The sequence below is a fragment of the Mobula hypostoma genome, chromosome 15, assembly GCF_963921235.1.
Source record: "Mobula hypostoma chromosome 15, sMobHyp1.1, whole genome shotgun sequence".
In the NCBI taxonomy this organism is placed as follows: domain Eukaryota; kingdom Metazoa; phylum Chordata; class Chondrichthyes; order Myliobatiformes; family Myliobatidae; genus Mobula; species Mobula hypostoma.
This window is the reverse complement of record NC_086111.1, coordinates 66,848,548-66,867,845: the sequence shown is the minus strand read 5'-3', so window position 1 is coordinate 66,867,845 and position 19,298 is coordinate 66,848,548. Positions and strand designations below refer to the sequence as shown.

The 19,298-nt window shown below is 40.9% G+C and overlaps 1 protein-coding gene across 1 annotated transcript in view; it reads left to right on the top strand.

Moving 5' to 3' along the window:
• The window catches only part of arih2 (ariadne homolog 2 (Drosophila)), a 102,035-nt gene that overhangs the window by 38,775 nt on the left and 43,962 nt on the right, over positions 1-19,298 (top strand). The window contains exon 6 of the mRNA XM_063068217.1: positions 4,295-4,416. Coding sequence (XP_062924287.1) covers positions 4,295-4,416 — 122 coding nt within the window. The remainder of the gene's footprint in view (positions 1-4,294; positions 4,417-19,298) is intronic.

Here is a 19,298-nt window from a genome sequence, read left to right as displayed (position 1 = left end):
TAGAACCTCCTTTTGCAGTAATAACCTCCACTCATCGTTACCTGTAGCTGCTGATCAGAATTGCACAATGGTGAGGAATTTTAGACCATTCCTCCATATAAAACTGCTTCAGTTCATCAATACGCAAACATGGGGAAATCTGCAGATGCTGGAAATTCAAGCAACACACAATCCCCTCCGACCTTCAGCTCTCTGAGGCAGAGCGCTCTGTCCTCAGTAAGGGTCTTACCTTCATCCCCCTTTGCCCACACCTCAGCGAGTTTCGCGTGTGCCATGTTGCTGAGCCCTTACGCCGGCTCCGTCTTCGAGCCTACTTCGGCAAGGACTCTCCCACTCCCACCGATGCCCCCTTCTCCCACCTCCAACCCTCCTCCTCTTCATGGACACCCTGCTCTGGATCTCTTTATTGCTAACTTCCGACAGGACATCAACCGTCTCGACTTCACCACACCTTGTTCCAATTCCAACCTCACTCCTTCCAAACACTCTGCTCTCCACTCCCTCCGCACCAATCCTAACCTTACTATTAAACCCGCCAATAAGGGGGGTGCTGTTGTTGTCTGGCGTACTGACCTCTACCTTGCCGAGGCACAGCGACAACTCGCTGATACCTCCTCTTATTTACCCCTCGATCATGACCCCACCAAGGAGCACCAGGCCATTGTCTCCCACACCATCACCAACCTTATCAGCTCTGGGGATCTCCCATCCACTGCCACCAACCTCTTCGTTCCTACACCCTGCACTTCCCGTTTCTACCTCCTACCCAAGATCCATAAACCTGCCTGTCCAGGTAGACCCATTGTCTCAGCTTGTTGCTGCCCCACCGAACTCATTTCTGCATACCTCAACACTATTTTATCCCCTTTTGTTCAATCTCTTCCCACCTATGTTCGTGACACTTCTCACACTCTGGATTTTTTTCACTGAATTTAAGTTCCCTGGCCCCTATCACCTTATTTTTACCATGGATATCCAGTCCCTATGTACCTCCGTCCCCCACCAGGAAGTTCTCAAAGCTGTCAGTTTCTTTTTGGATTCCAGACCTAACCAGTTCCCTTCTACCACCACTCTCCTCTGTCTAGCAGAATTAGTCCTTACTCTTAATAATTTCTCCTTTAGCTCCTCCCACTTCCTCCAAACTAAAGGTGTAGCCATGGGTACCCATATGGGTCCCAGCTATGCCTGCCTTTTTGTTGGCTTTGTGGACAGTCCATGTTCAAAGCCTATACTGGTATCCGTCCCCCACTTTTCCTTCGCTACATCGACGACTGCATTGGCACTGCTTCTTGCACGCATGCTGAGCTGGTTGACTTCATTAACTTTGCCTCCAACTTTCACCCTGCCCTCAAATTTACCTGGTCCATTTCCGACACCTCCCTCCCCTTTCTTGATCTTTCTGTCTCCATTTCTGGAGACAGCTTATCTACTGATGTCTACTATAAGCCTATGGACTCTCACAGCTATCTGGACTATTCCTCTTCCCACCTTGTCTCTTGCAAAAATACCATCCCCTTCTCACAATTCCTCCGTCTCTGCCGCATCTGCTCTCAGGATGAGGCCTTTCATTCCAGGACGAAGGAGATGTTTTCCTTTTTTAAACGAAGGTGCTTCCCTTCCTCCACCATCAACTCTGCTCTGAAACACATCTCTCCCATTTCATGCACATCTGCTCTCACCTCATATCCTCTCGCCACCCCACAGGGATAGGGTTCCCCTTGTCCTCACCTACCACCCCACCAGCCTCCAGGTCCAACATATAATTCAACGTAACTTCTGCCACCTCCAGCGGGATCCCACCACCAAGCACATCTTTCCCTCCCCCCCCCCTTCTGCTTTCCACAGGGATCGCTCTCTACGCGACTCCCTTGTCCATTCGTCCCCCCCATCCCTTCCCACTGATCTCCCTCCTGGCACTTATCCTTGTAAGCGGAGCAAGTGCTACACATGCCCTTACACTTCCTCCCTCACCACCATTCAGGGCCCCAGACAGTCCTTCCAGGTGAGGCGACACTTCACCTGTGAGTCGACTGGGGTGATATACTGCGTCTGGTGCTCCCGATGTGGCCTTTTATATATTGGCGAGACCCGACGCAGACTGGGAGATCATTTTGCTGAACACCTACACCCTGTCCGCCAGAGAAAGCAGGATCTCCCAGTGGCCACACATTTTAATTCCACATCCCATTCCCATTCTGATATGTCTATCCACGGCCTCCTCTACTGTAGAGATGAAGCCACACTCAGGTTGGAGGAACAACACCTTATATTTCCTCTGAGTAGCCTCCAACCTGATGGCATGAACATTGACTTCTCTAACTTCCGTTACTGCCCCACCTCCCTCCCGTCCGTCCCTCCCGTCCGTCCTCCCCTCCTTTTTCCCCTCTCTGTCCCTCTCGCAATAACTCCTTGCCTGCTCTCTATCTTCCTCTGGCGCTCCCCTCCCCTTTTCTTTCTCCCTAGGCCTCCTGTCCCATGATCTTCTCCCTTCGAAGGGTCTTGGCCTGAAACGTTGACTGTGCTTCTTCCTATGGATGCTGCCTGGCCTGCTACGTTCCACCAGCATTTTGTCTGTGTTGCTTCAATTCATCAATATTTATGGGATATCTTGCATGAACAGCCCTCTTCAGGTCATGCCGCAGCATCTCCATTGGGTGAATGGCTCTGATTTGGCCATTCCAAAGTACAAATTTTCTTTTTTTAAACCATTCTGTTGTGTTTCGTATGATTATCTTGTTGCATTATCCAACTTCAATTAAGCTTTGGATGACATTCTTCTGTAAAATGTCTTGATACACTTCTGAATTCATTGTTCCTTTTAGTGATTGCAAGCAGTCCAGACCCTGAGGCTGCAAAGCAGCCCCTAACCATGATTCTCCTTCCACCGTGCTTCACAGTTGGGATGAGGTTTTGGTGTTGATGTGCAGTGCCCTTTTTCTTCCAAACATAGCAGTATGCATGCTTTTGTCTCATCTGTCCCAAAAGCATTGTGCAACGTCCAGCTAGCAATGTTTTTTTTTTGGAGAGCAGTGGTTTCCTCTGTGGTGTCCATCCATGAACACCATTCTTGTTTAGTGTTTTCCTTATCGTGGACACATGAATAAGACTTTAGCAAATTCTAAATTTTTATGCAGGTCTTTTGCTGTTACCCTTCGCTTCCTTTTCATCTCCTTCAGCATTGCAGGTTGTGCTCTTGGTGTGATCTTTGCAGGATGCCCACTCCTAGAGAGAGTAGCAACAGTACTGAATTTCCTCCATTTGTTGACAATTATCTCATACTGTGGACTGATGAACACTCAGGTCTTTAGAAATGCCTTTGTAATCTTTTCCAGCTTTGTGCATGTCTACAATCCTTCTTCTAAAGTCCTCTGAAAGTTGTTTTAATCGAGGCATGGGACACACAAACAGATATTGAGAAGAGCAGGTTCTGTCAGTAACCTGACTTGGTGTATCTTTTTTATAGTGCAGAGCACCTCTAGAACCCACACCTCTAAACTCATCTCATTGATTGGAACACTGACTCCAAATAGCTTTTGCAGAAGGCATTAACCCAGAGGTTCACATAATTTTTTAAACCTAGACTGTGATTGTTTAAGTGGTGTACTCAGTATTGATGAGAAGAAGTACAACTGTTTGCGTGTTACTGGTTTAGGAAGATTGTGTTTGTCTATAATTGTGATTTAGATGAAGACCAGACCACATTTTATGAATAATTAATGCAGAAAACCAGGTAATTGCAAATGGCTCACAAACATTTTCATGCAACACATATACACACACAGTGTATATAAATACACACACTATAACATTATTATATTATCTATTTTATGTCTTGCACTGTACTGCTGCTGCAAAACATCAAATTTCATGACACACTGTGGTAGTAAATCTGATTCCTCATGAAGGGTCTCGGCTCAAAATACCGACTATTTACTATTTTCTGTAGATGCTGCCTGAGCTGCCAAGTTCCTCCAGCACTTTGTGTGTGTTTGTGTGTGTGTGTTGCTTGGATTTCGAGCACTTGCAGATTTTCTCTTGTTTGTGTGAATAAAAGTCATTCTGTTTGTATTGAGGCAATGCATCCTGCCTCTTAATGGAAAAGCAGCTATGCACCTCATCTCATCATGTTCTGCTTGAAAGAACAAAGTGTGTGGAGAGCAATGCAGTTGTCTGGGATTTGCAAGATTGGTTTACAAAAATTATTAAAATTTTATGGGGGAAAATGAGTCCTCCTTTAATCTATTGACAGATTTATTGTAGCAGTTGATGGAAGCTAGTCCTTTTTTCTCATTAGGCATATCCTGCATGGCACAAGACTGCTTGCTTCGAACGCCTGAAGACTTTGCTTTTCCTTTGATCTCTAATGAAGAACTAAGAGAAAAATATAGGCGCTATCTCTTCAGAGATTATGTAGAGGTGAGTGATTTGATTATTGAGATTTTTGTAAGGTGTGCAGGTGGGGTTGTCATTGAGCTTTGAAAGACTGAATGATAAATGCTGAACTTGTTAGATCTCTACCAGCATTAACAGGAGATGGTAACTGCATTTCTGATTTGTTGATCTAATCAGCTGATAAAATATCAGATAAACTGGATATAATGAAGCTAGGATGGTACTGTTTTCTTGGTTGTGGCATTTGTATTTATGTTAAGTTATATTTAATAGATATCAAATGTAACTAACAGTTCAGTTCTGGTCTACTTGGAGTATTGTGTTCAGGTCTACTTGGAGTATTGTGTTCACTACTGGTCACTTTATTGTAGGAAGGATGTGGAAGCTTTAGAGAGGATGCAGAGGAGATTTACCAGGATGCTGCCTGGATTAGAGAGCATGTCTAATGAGGAAAGGTTGAGCAAGCTTGGACTTTTCTCTGGAGTGATGGAAGATAAGAGATTGTAGAGAAATCAATAGTGGTAGAGTAGATAGCCAGAGACTTTTTTCCCAGGACGGAAATGGCTAATATGACGGGGGTATTATTTTAAGGTCTTTGGAGGAAAGTACAGGGAAGGATGTCAGAGTGAAGGTATTTTTTGACACTGTTATGTGTGTGGAACCCTCTACCAAGGGCAAATAGAGGCAAATACATTTGGGTATTTAACAGACTGGTAGATATGCACACAGATGTAAGAAAAATGCAGGGCTATGTAGGAAGAAAGGACCAGATTGAGCATGTAGTAGGTTAATAGGATGATACAACCTTGTGGGCTGAGAGTCTGTACTGTGCTGTATTGTTCTGTGTTCTGAAGCTCCTGGTTCAGAACAAAGTGGGTGATAAGATTAATGTAGGCTCATGATCATTGCTCATTGATCATTTTGGAAAGTGTGTCGTTGTTGGGAAAGTAGTAGATTGAGAATGGAACAATGCCATCTACTGTGAACAGACTGCAGAAGCCTGTTCTCACATTTTTAAGTTCCACCATGGATAACAGCAGAGCTGTAAAGTGGCAAGATCTGATCTTTGGAGATATCTTAACTATTGGGTGGACAATTGCAGCAATACTTGTTCTTAATTTATTGCTCATGTATTTTTCCTAGATTGCTCATTTTTCTTATTTGTAATCTAAATGCAAGAGACAATTAAATATACATTAAATTTACTTTGCTATTTAAATTATTTAAGATAATTCAACAAAAAATGTTGGAAATGTTATGAGCTGCAATGAAATAAAGAACTGGTTACTTCCCACACTGCTTACTGTGAGGAAGGACAGGCAGATGATGGGGCAAATTTGCAATTAGTGAAATGAGTTGAAGAATACACGGGGGCAAAATCACGAAGGCGACAAATACAGGACTGAAGGTGTTATATTTGAATGCATGCAGTGTTCCCAATAAGGTAGGTGATTAGATATGGGCAGGAATGATGTTGTGGGCGTCATTGAGTCATGGCTGAAAGAAGATCATACTTGAGAACTTAACATCCAAGGATACAAATTTTCTCGAAAGGACGGGCAGGTAGGGTGGCTCTGATGGTAAAAAATGAAATCAAATCCTTAGAGATGATATAAGATTGGAAAATGTAGAATCCTTGTAGCCAGGGTGTGGGACATAAATTAGATTTAAAAAAAGACATAAAAAGGACAATGTTATGATATTCATGGGGAATTTCAATATGCAGGTAGATTGAGAAAATCAGATTGGTGCTGGATCTCAGGGAAGAAATTTGTAGAATGTCTATGAGATGGCTTTTTCAGAGCAGATTATGGCTGAGCCCATTAGGGGAAAGGCAATGAACTGGATTTGATTAGGGAGCTTAAGGTAAGGGAACCCCTAGGAGGCAGTGATCATAATATGATCGAATTTATCCTGCAATTTGTGATCAATTTTACAGTGAAGTAAAGGGAATTATAGAGGGATGAGAGAGGAGTTGGCCAAGGTTGATTGGAAGGAGTCACTAGCAGGGATGACGGTAAAACAGCAATAGCTGGAGTTTCTTGAGGCAAATCGGAATGTGCAGGATGTATACTTTCCAAAGATAAAGAAGTATTTTAAAGGAGGATGAGGCAACTGTGGTTGACAGGGAAGTCAAAGACAGCATAGAAGCAAAAGAGGGCATATACAGTAATAGAGAAAATTTTGAAAACCAGCAGAAGGCAACTAAAAAAGCCACAAGGAGAGAAAAGGTGAACTATGAAGGCAAGCCAATAATATAAAAGAGAAGTCCAGAAAAATTTTCAGCTATATAAGGAGTGAAAGAGAGGCGAGAGTGGATATCGGATTGTTGCAAAAAGATGCTGAAAAGATAGTAATGGGGGACAAGGAAATGGTGGAAGAATTGAAGTATCTTGCATCAGTCTTCACTCTGGAAGACACTGGCAGTATGCCGGAAGTTTGAGAGTATCAGAGGGCTTCAGAAGCTGAAAGGTCTGAAGGTAGATATGTCGCCTGGACCAGGTGCACTACACTCCAGGGTTCTGAAAGAAGCAGCTGAAAAGATTGTGGAGGCATTCATAATGATCTTTCAAGAATTACTAGATTCTGGAATCATTCTGAAGGACTGAAAAATTGCAAATGTCCCTCCACTCTTTAAGAAGGGAAGGAGGCAGAAGAAAGGAAATTATAGACAAGTTAGTCTGACTTCAGTGGTTGGGAAGATATTGGCACCTATAATTAAAAGATGAAGTTTTGGGATACTTGAAGGCACATGATAAAATAGGCCAAAGTCAGCATGATTTCCTTAAGGGGATATCTCGCCTGGGACACTACCAAGGATTAGATGGGATAGAATTTGTCAAATGTGTTCAGGTAAGCTTCCTTCTTCCGTATGTAGAAGTCCCAATGAGAGAGTACACGATACTTGATCTGCTGTTGGGGAGTGAGACAAGGCAGTTGACAAAAGTTTGTGTAGGGAACACTTTGCATCTAGTGATCACACTGCATATAGTATCAAAGTAAATTTGCAAAAAGGTGGGTCTAGTCCATGGGTTGTGGTTCTAAATTAAAGAAAGGCCAATTTTGATGGTATCAGAAAGGATCTGGTAAATGTGGATTGGGACAGACTGTTTTCTGGCAAAGGTGTACTTGGTAAGTGGGAGGTCTTCAAAAGTGAAATTTTGAGAGTACAAAGCTTGTATGTGCTTGCCAGAATAAAGGATAAAGATAATGTGTGTAGGGAACCATCGTTTTCAAGGGTGGTTAAGAGGAAAAGGCGGTGCACCACAAGTATAGACAGGTTGGAATGAATGAAGTGCTTATGGAGTATAAGGAATGCAAGAGAGCACAAGAAATACATTGGGGGGGGGGAGGGGAATGGCTAAAAGAGAGCATGAGGATTCCTTAGCAGATGATATGAAGGAGAGTCCTAAAGGATTCTACAGATATATTAAGAGCAAAAGGAGTGTAAGGGACAAAATTGGTCCTCTGAAATTTTAAAATGGTAATCCATGCATGGAGCTAAAAGAGATGAGGGAGATCTTAAGCAACACACACAAAAAATGCTGGTGAACGCAGCAGGTCAGGCAGCATCTATAGGAAGAGGTACAAGTGACGTTTCGGGCTGGGACCCTTCGTCAAGCCTGGGGAGAAAGAGAAGTGGGGAGGGGAGCCTGGAGGGTGGAGAGCAGGGAAGGAGTTATAATGAGAGGGACAGAGGGAGAAAAAAGAGAGAAAAAAGTGGCCATACATTTTAATTTCACATCCCATTCCCATTCTGATATGTCTATCCAGGGCCGCCTCTACTGTCAATATGAAGTCACACTCAGGTTGGAGGAACAACACCTTGTATTCCGTCTGGGTAGCCTCCAACCTGATGGCATGAATATTGACTTCTCTAACTTCCGTTAAAGCCCCTCCTCCCCTTCACACCCCGTCCCTTATTTATTTTATATATTTTTTATTCCCTCCCCCCTTTTTCCTCTCTCTCCCTCTCACTATAACTCCTTGCCTGCTCTCCACCCTCCGGGCTCCCCTCCCCCCTTCTCTTTCTCCCCAGGCTTCCTGTCCCATGGTCCTTTCCCTTCTCCAGCTCTTAGATTCACCCCTCCCCTCCTGTCTTCTATCATTTCGGATCTCCCCCTCCCCCTCCCACTTTCAAATCTCTTACTATCTCTTCTTTCAGTTAGTCCTGACAAAGGGTCCCGGCCCGAAACATCGACTGTACCTCTTCCTATAGATGCTGCCTGACCTGCTGCGTTCACCAGCATTTTTTGTGTGTTGCTTGAATTTCCAGCATCTGCAGATTTCCTCGTGTGGGGGAGATCTTAAATTGATTTTTTTGCATTTGTGTAGAACTGAGGCAAAGTGGCATCAACTTCATGGACCCTATACAGATTACAGAGGAAGGAGGTGTTTGCTGTCCTGAGGCAAGTTAGGGTGGATAAATACAAATATTGCTGGGGCTCTGGCAGAGATATTTAATTCATCCTTAGCAACAGGTGAGGTGCTGGAAGATTGAAGGATAGCTAATGTTTGCTGTTGAAAAAAGGCTCTAAAATAAACTCGATACTTTTCCAGCTGGAGAGCCTGACGTGAGTAGTGCAAAAGATATTGCAAGGTATTGTAAGGGATTGGATATTGCAAGGTATTGTAAGGGATTGGATATGTAAGTATTTGGATAGAGATAGACTGATCATGGATAGTCAGCATGGCATCGTGCGTGGTAAGTCGTGTCTGACCAATCTTAGAGTTTTTCGAGGTAGTTACTGGGAAAGTAGTAGAAGGGAAGGCAGTGGATGTTGTCTTCAAGGACTTTAATAAGGTAGTTGCCAAGGTCCTGCTGGGTGGTTGGTCAAGAAGGTGTAGTTACTCGGCATTTAAGATGAGGTCGTAAATTGGAATAGACATTGGCTTTGTGGGAGAAGCAAGAGTGGTGGTAGATGGTTGCCTCTCTAGGAGGCCTGTGACTAGTGGAGTGCCATAGGGTTCAGTGCTGGGTTCATTGTTTGTCAACAATCTGGATAATGTTGTTCACTGGATCAGCAAATTTGCAGATAACACCAAGAATTGGGGGTGTAGTGAACTGTGAGAAAGGCTATCATAGCTTGCAGCAGGATCTGGACCAGCTGGAAAATGGGGTGAAAAATGGCAGATGGAATTTACTGAAGGTAAATGTGAGGTGTTGCACTTCGGTAGTCCCAGCCAGGGTAGGTCTTGGACACTGAGGAGTGTTGTAGAACGAAGGGATCTGAGAATACAGGTCCATAATCCATTGAAAGTGGCGGCACAGGTAGATAGGGTTGTAAAGAGAGTTTCTGGAACATTGGCCTTCATAAATAAAAGTATTGAGTACAGGAGTGGGATGTTTTGTTGAAGTTGGAAAATACAAATGTGTTTGTACATTGGTGAAGCTTAATTTGGAGTATTGTGTGCAGTTTTGGTCACCTACCTACAGGAAAAATGTAAGTAAGGTTGAAAGAGTACAGAGAAAATTTACAAGGATGTTGCTAGATCTGGAGGACCTGAGTTACAAGGAAAGATTGAATAGGTTAGAACTTCATTCCTTGGAACATAGAAGATTGAGAGGAGATTTGATACAAAATCGAGGGGTGTAGATGGGGTAAATGCAAGCAGGTTTTTTTAACTGAGGTTGAATGGCAATACAAGCAGAGCTCATGGGCTAAGGGTGAAAGGTGAAAAGTTTAATGGAAACATAAATGGAAACTTCTTCACTGAGAGGGTTGTGAGAGTGGACCAACACAGGTGGTACATGCAAGCTTGATTTCAACGTTTAAGAGAAGTTTAGATAGTTACATGGATGGTAGGGATATGGAGGGCTATGGCCCTGTTGCAGGTTTAAAGGGAGTAGGCAGTTTAAATGGATTGGCCCAGGCTAGATGGTCTGAATGGCCTGTTTCTCTGCTGTACTCTTCTATGACAATGACAAATTTGTTAGAATTCTTTGAAATAACAAGCAGTATAGACAAAGGGAAGTCAGTGGATGTCATTTTTGGATTTTCCAAAGGCTTTTGACAAGGTGCTGTACCTGCTGCTGCTTAAGGTAAAAACCTATGGTATTACAGGAAAGATACAAGCATGGATAGAAGATTGGCTGACTGGCAGGAGGCAAAGAGTGGGAATAAAGTGGGCCTATTCTGGTTGGCTGCTGGTGACTATTGGTGTTCTCCAGAGTTGGCACTGGGACTGCATCTTTTCACGTTATATGCCAGTGACAAAATTCATGGGTTTGTGGCCTAGTTTGCAGATGATACAAAGGTAGGTGGAGGGGCAGACAGCATTGAGGAAGCAGGGAGTCTGAAGAGGAACTTGGACAGATTTGGAGAATGGGAAAAGAAATGTCAGATGGAATATAGTGTAGGAAAGTGTATGGTCATGCAGTTTAGTAGAAAGAATAATGGAAGATTATTTTTAAACGGGGAGAAAATAAAAAAAAAATCAGAGGTGCAGAGTCCTTGTGCAGTTGGTTCACGAATGATTCTAGAAACGAAAGGGTTAACATGTGAGGAGTGTTTGATGACTCTGAGCTTGTTCTTGCTGGGGTTCGTAAGAATGAGGGGTTATCTCGTTGAAACCTATCAAATATTGAATAGTCTAGATCGGGGTCCCCAACAGTTTGCGCACCGCGGATTGGTTTAATATTGACAATATTCTTGCGGACCTCGCGTACGTTCAAGTTCAACAGTGGGCGTGACAGGGAATGAGGAAAGGTGCAGCTGACTCGTATTGGTTCATATCGCCAAATCATGTTGTTTCCTCGCGGCCCGGTAGCACATGCTCACGGCCCAGTGTTTGGGGACCACTGGTCTTGATAGAGAGGATGTTTCTGATAGTGGGGGATTCTAGGACCTGATGGCACAGTCTCAGAATAGACATTTAGAGTGGAGGTGAGGAGGAATTTCTGTAGCCAGAGGATGGTGAATCAGTGGAATTCATTGCCACAGTCGGCTCTGGAGGACAAGTCATTGAGTACATTTGAAGTAGAGGTTGATATGTTCTTGATTATTAGGGCATATCTGGAGTTGTGGTATATAGCAAGTACTAATATCATTTTTAAAAACTTCTTTATTATTGAAAATCGACAAAAAATACATTAAAGTAATCAAATCAACACGTCAATATGTACAATAAGAATTAAATTATCAAATAACTGATTAACAAAGCTGAACAATATATTTTATTTAACTTTATTGTCATTGTGCCGAGTACAGATACAAAGCCAATGAAATGCATTAACATCTGACCAGAAATGCAAAGAATAGTGTTACTTACAAAATAACTGCAAATAAAAAAAGTGCTACAGCACACAAATATAAAAGTACTGAGACAGTACAATACGGATTCAATACTGCTTAGCGCTGTGATGAGAGGTTCAGCAGTGTCACAGCCTCAAGGAAGAAGCCCTTCCTGTGCCTGCTGGTGCGGAAGCGGAGGCTCCTGTAGCGCCTGCCAGATGGGAGGAGAGTAAAAAGTCCATGGTTAGGGTGAGATGCATCCCTGATAATGCTTTTCACCCTGCCCAGGCAGCGTTTATGGTAGATGTTCTCAATGGTGGGCAATTGGGTGCCGATAATCCGCTGGGCAGTTTTCACCACACGCTGGAGTGCTTTGCAGTCCGATACGGGACAATTGCCATACCACACTGAGATGCAGTTGGTGAGTATGCTCTCAATGTTACAGCGGTAAAAGTCCATTAGTATCCTGGGACAGAGGTGAGCTTTCTTCATGCTCCGCAGGAAATATCAATAATAATAAGAAAAAACAAAATGTTAAAACTTGGAAAAAAAGAAAGAAGGAAAAAAGAACCCCTACTAACAAAAAAAAAGGAAAAAAAAACCATTGGGAGCACGACCCTGGAGCTACACGCCATACAAGCTTCCATAAAAGAAAGACATCAATCTGCCAACCAAATCCATTTAAACAAGAATCAGAAGGGGACCATCTTAATTAACTCAAATCAAATGATAGTAGCGGGCAAAAGAACCCCACCTTTTCTCAAAGTCAAATGGAGGATCAAAAGTTCGACTTCTGATTTTCTCCAAACTAAGACATAACATCACCTGAGAGAACCATTGTATCAAGGTGGGAGCCGAGGCATCTTTCCATTTCAATAAAATAGCCCTTCTGGCCAATAATGTGACAAATGCAATTACATGTTGGTCTGATATAGGAATACCATGAATATATTGAGAGATTACACCGAACAGAACTGTCAATTTATTAGGTTGTAAATTAATTTTTAAAGCTTTAGAAATTGTAGAGAACATAGATTTCCAAAACTGTTTCAATACAGAACATGACCAAAACATATGTGTCAGTGTAGCTATCTCAGTTTTACATCTATCACACTGACCATTTACATTAGGAGATACTTTAGACAATCTTGCCTTTGTCAAATAGTAACGATGTACAATTTTAAATTGAATTAGAGAGAGACTGGCACAACTCAAAGGTTAACCAACTTAAAAATTTGCAACCAATCCTCTGTTATCAAGGTCATGTTAAGCTCTTTCCCAATCTTGCTTAATCTTAAGTAAGGGATAATTGTACTGTTGTAATATCAACAGTATAAGTACTACTATCAACAGCAGCCAGTCTTTAGCCTGAATGTGGATGTATACTGAGTTTGAAATACAGCCCCGAACAATGGTCTTCCTGGAGCTGCATTTTGAGGGTTGATTGCAAGCAAAGAAACACTCCATTTGACCGCATATGCATGAATGCAGCCCAGAGTCAGTGGAAATTAACATTCATTTTTAGTTTCTGGAATGTGGGTGTGAAGATGGAGGTGTATGAAGTTTATAGTAATTCAAAGGAAGCATTGTAAATACATTGTGACTATAGAATTATCCTGCTGTTACCTTTGATCTTTAGTATATCAAATGTCATGAAATTTTGAGTCAGGCGGGCTTCTTCCAAGAGTGTCTTGAATATGATGCATGCTGCTTGTTTTGCTGAATAAAGGCTTTTATATCCACTATCCTCATAGTGCAGAATAGGCAGGAGAATGGAGTTGAGAGTGATAGTAAATCAGCCATGATGGAATGGTGGAGCAGATTTGATGGGCCGAATGGTCTAATTCTGCTCCAATATCACATGGTCTTATGGCCTCATAGGAACTGGCTTGAAGAAAGATCTTGGCCTGAAATGTCAACTGTTCATTCATTTCCATGGATGCTGCCTGACCAGCTGAGTTCCTCCAGCATTTTGTGTGTGTTGCTGTAGCTGCACTTGATGCCCTCTACCAGGATAAGTTAACGTTCCAAGTTCAACATTGGCTACTGCTGTTGGGAGACCGAACCTTGCAAATGAACTCGTTGATCAGAAATAGCAGAGCTTTCTAGCATGAGATCTAAACAATCTGAGTTATGAAAACATTTTTAACCCATTCTCTTGCTCCTGCTGAGTTTGATTTTCTTGTGAATTGATGCTTTGTTCCTTTGTTGAGCAAGAGTTAATTTTAGATCTTAGTCACAATTACTTAGTGTAGATCAATACTGAATATTACAACGAAAGCTCAAGTTCTTAAAGTTTTAGTCATAGGAAGCTATGTGGTGCAAGATCATTTGAAGTCACCCATTTTACTAAGAAAAATGAAAAGACAGATTATTTTCTAAATGGAGAGAGACTGAAAGTGAATGAAGTACTAAGGGATCTAAGTCTCACAACACTAGCAGGTAGGTCTAAAATCCAGTTCAGAAGGTAAATGACATATTGGCATTTATTGCAAAGGGATTGGAGCTTAAACATGAAGTTTGTTGCAATGATCCAGGGTGTTGGTGAGGCCTGGAATACTCATATAGTTTTGGTCCACATACTGACAAAACAAAGCAGGAATACAAAACCAACAACCTCAATGCTTCATGCACTTTTTGCACAGCACTTTGCAAACGAAGGATAGCTACCACCTGGAAGAGCAATGACAGCAAAAGCATGGGGAACATCACCACCTAGAAGTTGCCCTCCAACTGACACACTGTTCCGATTCAGACATATATCAGCATTCCTTTACTGATAGAAACCATAGAAACTACAGCACAGAAACAGGCCTTTTGGCCCTTCTTGGCTGTGCTGAACCATTTTCTGCCTAGTCCCACTGACCTGCACACGGACCATATCCCTCCATACACCTCCCATCCATGTATCTGTCCAATTTATTCTTAAATGTTAAAAAAGAACCCGCGTTTACCACCTCATCTGGCAGCTCATTCCATACTCCCACCACACTCTGTGTGAAGAAGGCCCCCCCTAATGTTCCCTTTAAACTTTTCCCCCCTCACCCTAAACCCATGTCCTCTGGTATTTTTCTCCCCTTGCCTCAGTGGAAAAAACCTGCTTGCATTCACTCTATCTATACCCATCATAATTTTATATACCTCTATCAAATCTCTCCTCATTCTTCTACACTCCAGGGAATAAAGTCCCAACCTATTCAACCTTTCTCTGTAACTGAGTTTCTCAAGTCCCGGCAACATCCTTGTAAACCTTCTTTGCACTCTTTCAACCTTATTTATATCCTTCCTGTAATTTGGTGACCAAAACTGAACACAATACTCCAGATTCGGCCTCACCAATGCCTTATACAACCTCATCATAACATTCCAGCTCTTATACTCAATACTTTGATTAATAAAGGCCAATGTACCAAAAGCTCTCTTTACGATCCTATCTACCTGTGACGCCACTTTTAGGGAATTTTGTATCTGTATTCCCAGATCTCTCTGTTCCACTGCACTCCTCAGTGCCTTATCATTAACCCTGTATGTTCTACGTTGGTTTGTCCTTCCAACGTGCAATACCTCACACTTGTCAGTATTAAACTCCATCTGCCATTTTTTAGCCCATTTTTCCAGCTGGTCCAAGTCCCTCTGCAGGCTCTGAAGACCTTCCTCACTGTCTACTACACCTCCAATCTTTGTATCATCAGCACACTTGCTGATCCAATTTACCACATTATCATCCAGATCATTGATATAGATGACAAATAACAATGGGCCCAGCACTGATCCCTGTGGCACACCACTAGTCACAGGCCTCCACTCAGAGAAGCAATTCTCTACCACCACTCTCTGGCTTCTTCCATCGAGCCAATGTCTAATCCAATTTACCACCTCTCCATGTATACCTAGCGACTGAATTTTCCTAACTAACCTCCCATGCGGGTCCTTGTCAAAGGCTTTACTGAAGTCCATGTAGACAATATCCACTGCCTTCCCTTCATCCACTTCCCTGGTAACCTCCTTGAAAAACTCCAATAGATTGGTCAAACATGACCTACCACGCACAAAGCCATGTTGACTCTCCCTAATAAGACCCAGTCTATCCAAATGCTTGTAGATTCTGTCTCTTAGTACTCCCTCTAATAACTTACCTACTACCGACGTTAAACTTACTGGCCTTATCAAATGGAGCTTTCCTGAGTTTCATAATAATATTATAAATCATAGCCGATGCACCTTTCTGACATGGATTAAGGTTAATTATCGAATCTAAAATATATATAGGAGGAAGCATTGGAAAGGAAGGAAGTATAGTACTTAGAAAATTTCTAACTTGTAAATATCTAAAAAAATGTATTCTTGATAGGTTATATTTATTAGATAATTGTTCAAAAGACATAAGGGAACCATCTAAAAATAAATCCAAAAACCGTAAAATACCCTTAGTCTTCCAAGTTTGAAAAGCGCGATCCGTAAAAGAGGGAGGAAAAAATATGTTACCTAAAATAGGAATCGCTAACCCGAATTGATTAAGATCAAAAAATTTTCTGAATTGAAACCAAATACGCAAAGCATATTTAACGATCGGGTTAGAGACCTGCTTAAGGCGTTTCGAATCAAAAGGAAGAGATGAACCTAAAATAGAACCAAGTGTATAACCCTGAACAGATTGTAATTCCAATGCTACCCATTTAGGAATAGATAGTATATCCCGGTCAAGTAACCAAAATTTCATATGTCGAATATTAATAGCCCAATAATAAAATCTAAAGTTAGGTAATGCTAAACCTCCATCTCTCTTAGCTTTCTGTAAATGTATTTTACCCAGTCTCGGATTCTTATTCTGCCAAATAAATGAAGAAATTTTAGAGTCGACTTTATCAAAAAAAGATTTAGGAACGAAAATTGGTAATGCCTGAAACACATATAAAAATTTTGGCAAAAAAAACATCTTAACTGCATTAATACGACCAATCAAAGTTAAATATAAAGGAAACCATTTAGATGAAAGTTGAGTAATATGGTCTATTAATGGTAAAAAGTTAGTCTTAAATAAATCTTTATGTTTACAAGTAATTTTAATCCCAAGATATGAAAGGTAATTATTAATCAATTTAAATGGAAATTTATAATATAAGGGAAGATGTTTATTAATCGGAAAAAGTTCACTCTTACTAAGATTTAATTTATAACCTGAGACAAGACCAAATTGTGCTAATAACTCTAAAACAGCAGGAATAGATCTCTCAGGATTAGAAATATATAAAAGTAAATCATCAGCATAGAGTGATAATTTATGGGACTTTAATCCCCGAGTTATCCCAATAATATTTGAAGATTCTCGAATAGCAATTGCAAGAGGTTCTAATGCAATATCAAATAATAGGGGACTAAGAGGACAGCCTTGTCGAGTACCACGAAAGAGAGGAAAAAAAGGTGAGTTTAAAGAGTTAGTACGAACCGAGGCTACAGGGGAGTGATATAACAGTTTAATCCAGGATATAAATTTCAGGCTAAAATTAAACATTTCAAGCACCTTAAATAAATAAGGCCATTCTACTCTATCAAAAGCTTTCTCGGCATCTAAAGAAATAACACACTCAGGAACATTTTGTAAGGGAGTATAAACGATATTTAACAATGTACGAATATTATAAAAAGAGTAACGACCTTTAATAAAACCCGTTTGGTCTTCCGAAATAATAGAAGGAAGTACTTTTTCTAGTCTATTTGCTAATAACTTAGAAAAAACTTTAGAATCAACATTTAATAAAGATATTGGTCTATAAGATGCACATTGAGCAGGGTCTTTATCCTTCTTTAGTATTAAAGAAATTGATGCTCTATTAAAAGATTCCGGAAGTTTACCAAGTTTCAAAGAAGCCTCAAAAACCTTATAGAGCCAAGGAATCAATAAAGAAGCAAAACATTTATAAAATTCAACGGTAAACCCATCAGGGCCAGGAGCTTTCCCCAGATTCATAGAAAAAATAACATTCTTAATCTCATCCATTGTAATGGAAGTATCTAATAAAGAAGACATATCCTGTGAAATCTGAGGAAAGTCTAACTTATCTAAAAAATCATTCATATATTTAGAATCTCGAGGAGACTCTGATTGATATAAAGAAGAATAAAAATCACAAAAGGTTTGATTAATCCCCACATGATCCAATATCAATCGATCATTTTGGTTATAAATCTGATTGATTTGAGATTTAACATAATTAGATTTCAATTGATTAGCCAGCAGCTTGCCAATTTTATCACTGTGAACATAAAAATCACTTCTTGTTTTCTTTAATTGGTTTACAATCGAGGACGAGAGTAGTAAACTGTGTTCCATTTGAAGTTCAGTTCTTTGTTTGTATAGCTCCTCAGAAGGAGCCATAACATATTTCTTATCAATTTCTTTAATCTTGTCCACAATTGCCATCTCCTCCTGCTTCTGTTTCTTCCTCAAAGCAACGGAATACGAAATAATCTGACCCCGAATATAGGCTTTAAAAGTGTCCCAAAGAGTGTTAACCGAAATATCTTCTGTATGGTTAATTATAAAAAAAAGCTCAATCTGTTCATTCATAAAATTAACAAAGTCCGAGTCCTGAAGCAACAGCGAATTAAAACGCCATTGTCTATTGTTTGGTATATTGGCCATAATTTTAATAGAAAGCTTAAGTGGAGCATGATCCGAAATGGTTATAGAATCATAATCACATTTAATCACTGAAGGAATGAGACGAGAATCAATAAAAAAATAATCAATTCTTGAATAGGAATGATGAACATGTGAAAAAAAGGAAAAATCTTTTTCCTGAGGATGCAGAAAACGCCAAATATCCGTCGACCCAGAATCAGAAAGGAAAAAATTAATCAAATTTGCAGATTTATTAGGTAAAGTCCGTAAAGGAGCCGAACGGTCCAAAGCTGGAGATAAACAGGTATTAAGATCTCCGCCCCAAATCAATGAAAACTCGTTCAAATTCGGAAACTGATCAAACAATGATTTATAAAATTCCGGACAATCCATATTAGGAGCATAAACATTAACCAAAACTACTTTTTTATTAAATAGTAAACCACTAACCAATAAAAATCTACCATTCGGATCAGAGATAATATCCTGTTGTATAAAAGTAACTGAGGAATCTATAAAAATAGAGACGCCTCGAATCTTAGCATTGGAGTTCGAATGAAATTTTTGCCCCTTCCAGAATTTGAAAAAACGTAGTCTGTCCCCCCTCCGTACATGGGTCTCTTGTAAAAATAAAATTTGTGCTTTAAGTCTCCGGAACACTTTAAAAACTTTTTTTCTTTTAATAGGATGATTAAGACCATTAGTATTCCAGGAGACAAAATTAATAATAGACTCCATAAATCCTAAAGTCAACCCACAACAAGGAGGATTGACAATAGGCGCGACCCACAAACCCGGAGAGGAAACAGAACATACAAAAGATACCGGGGAAAAGGACGCAACCAGTACTTCAATAATGTATATAGCCCAAAGAAAAACAAACTAAAACGTGAAGCCCCTCCCGCCACCCCCCAGCCCAAGACCCCAAGGCAAAATCTAAAGCAGACCCGCCAGAAAGAAGCAAGCGCTAAAACTACCCCCATGACTTCCGGTATACGCTCCCTAAAAAAAAGGTATAAATATGAAAAGGATCAGCTAATTGTAAAACA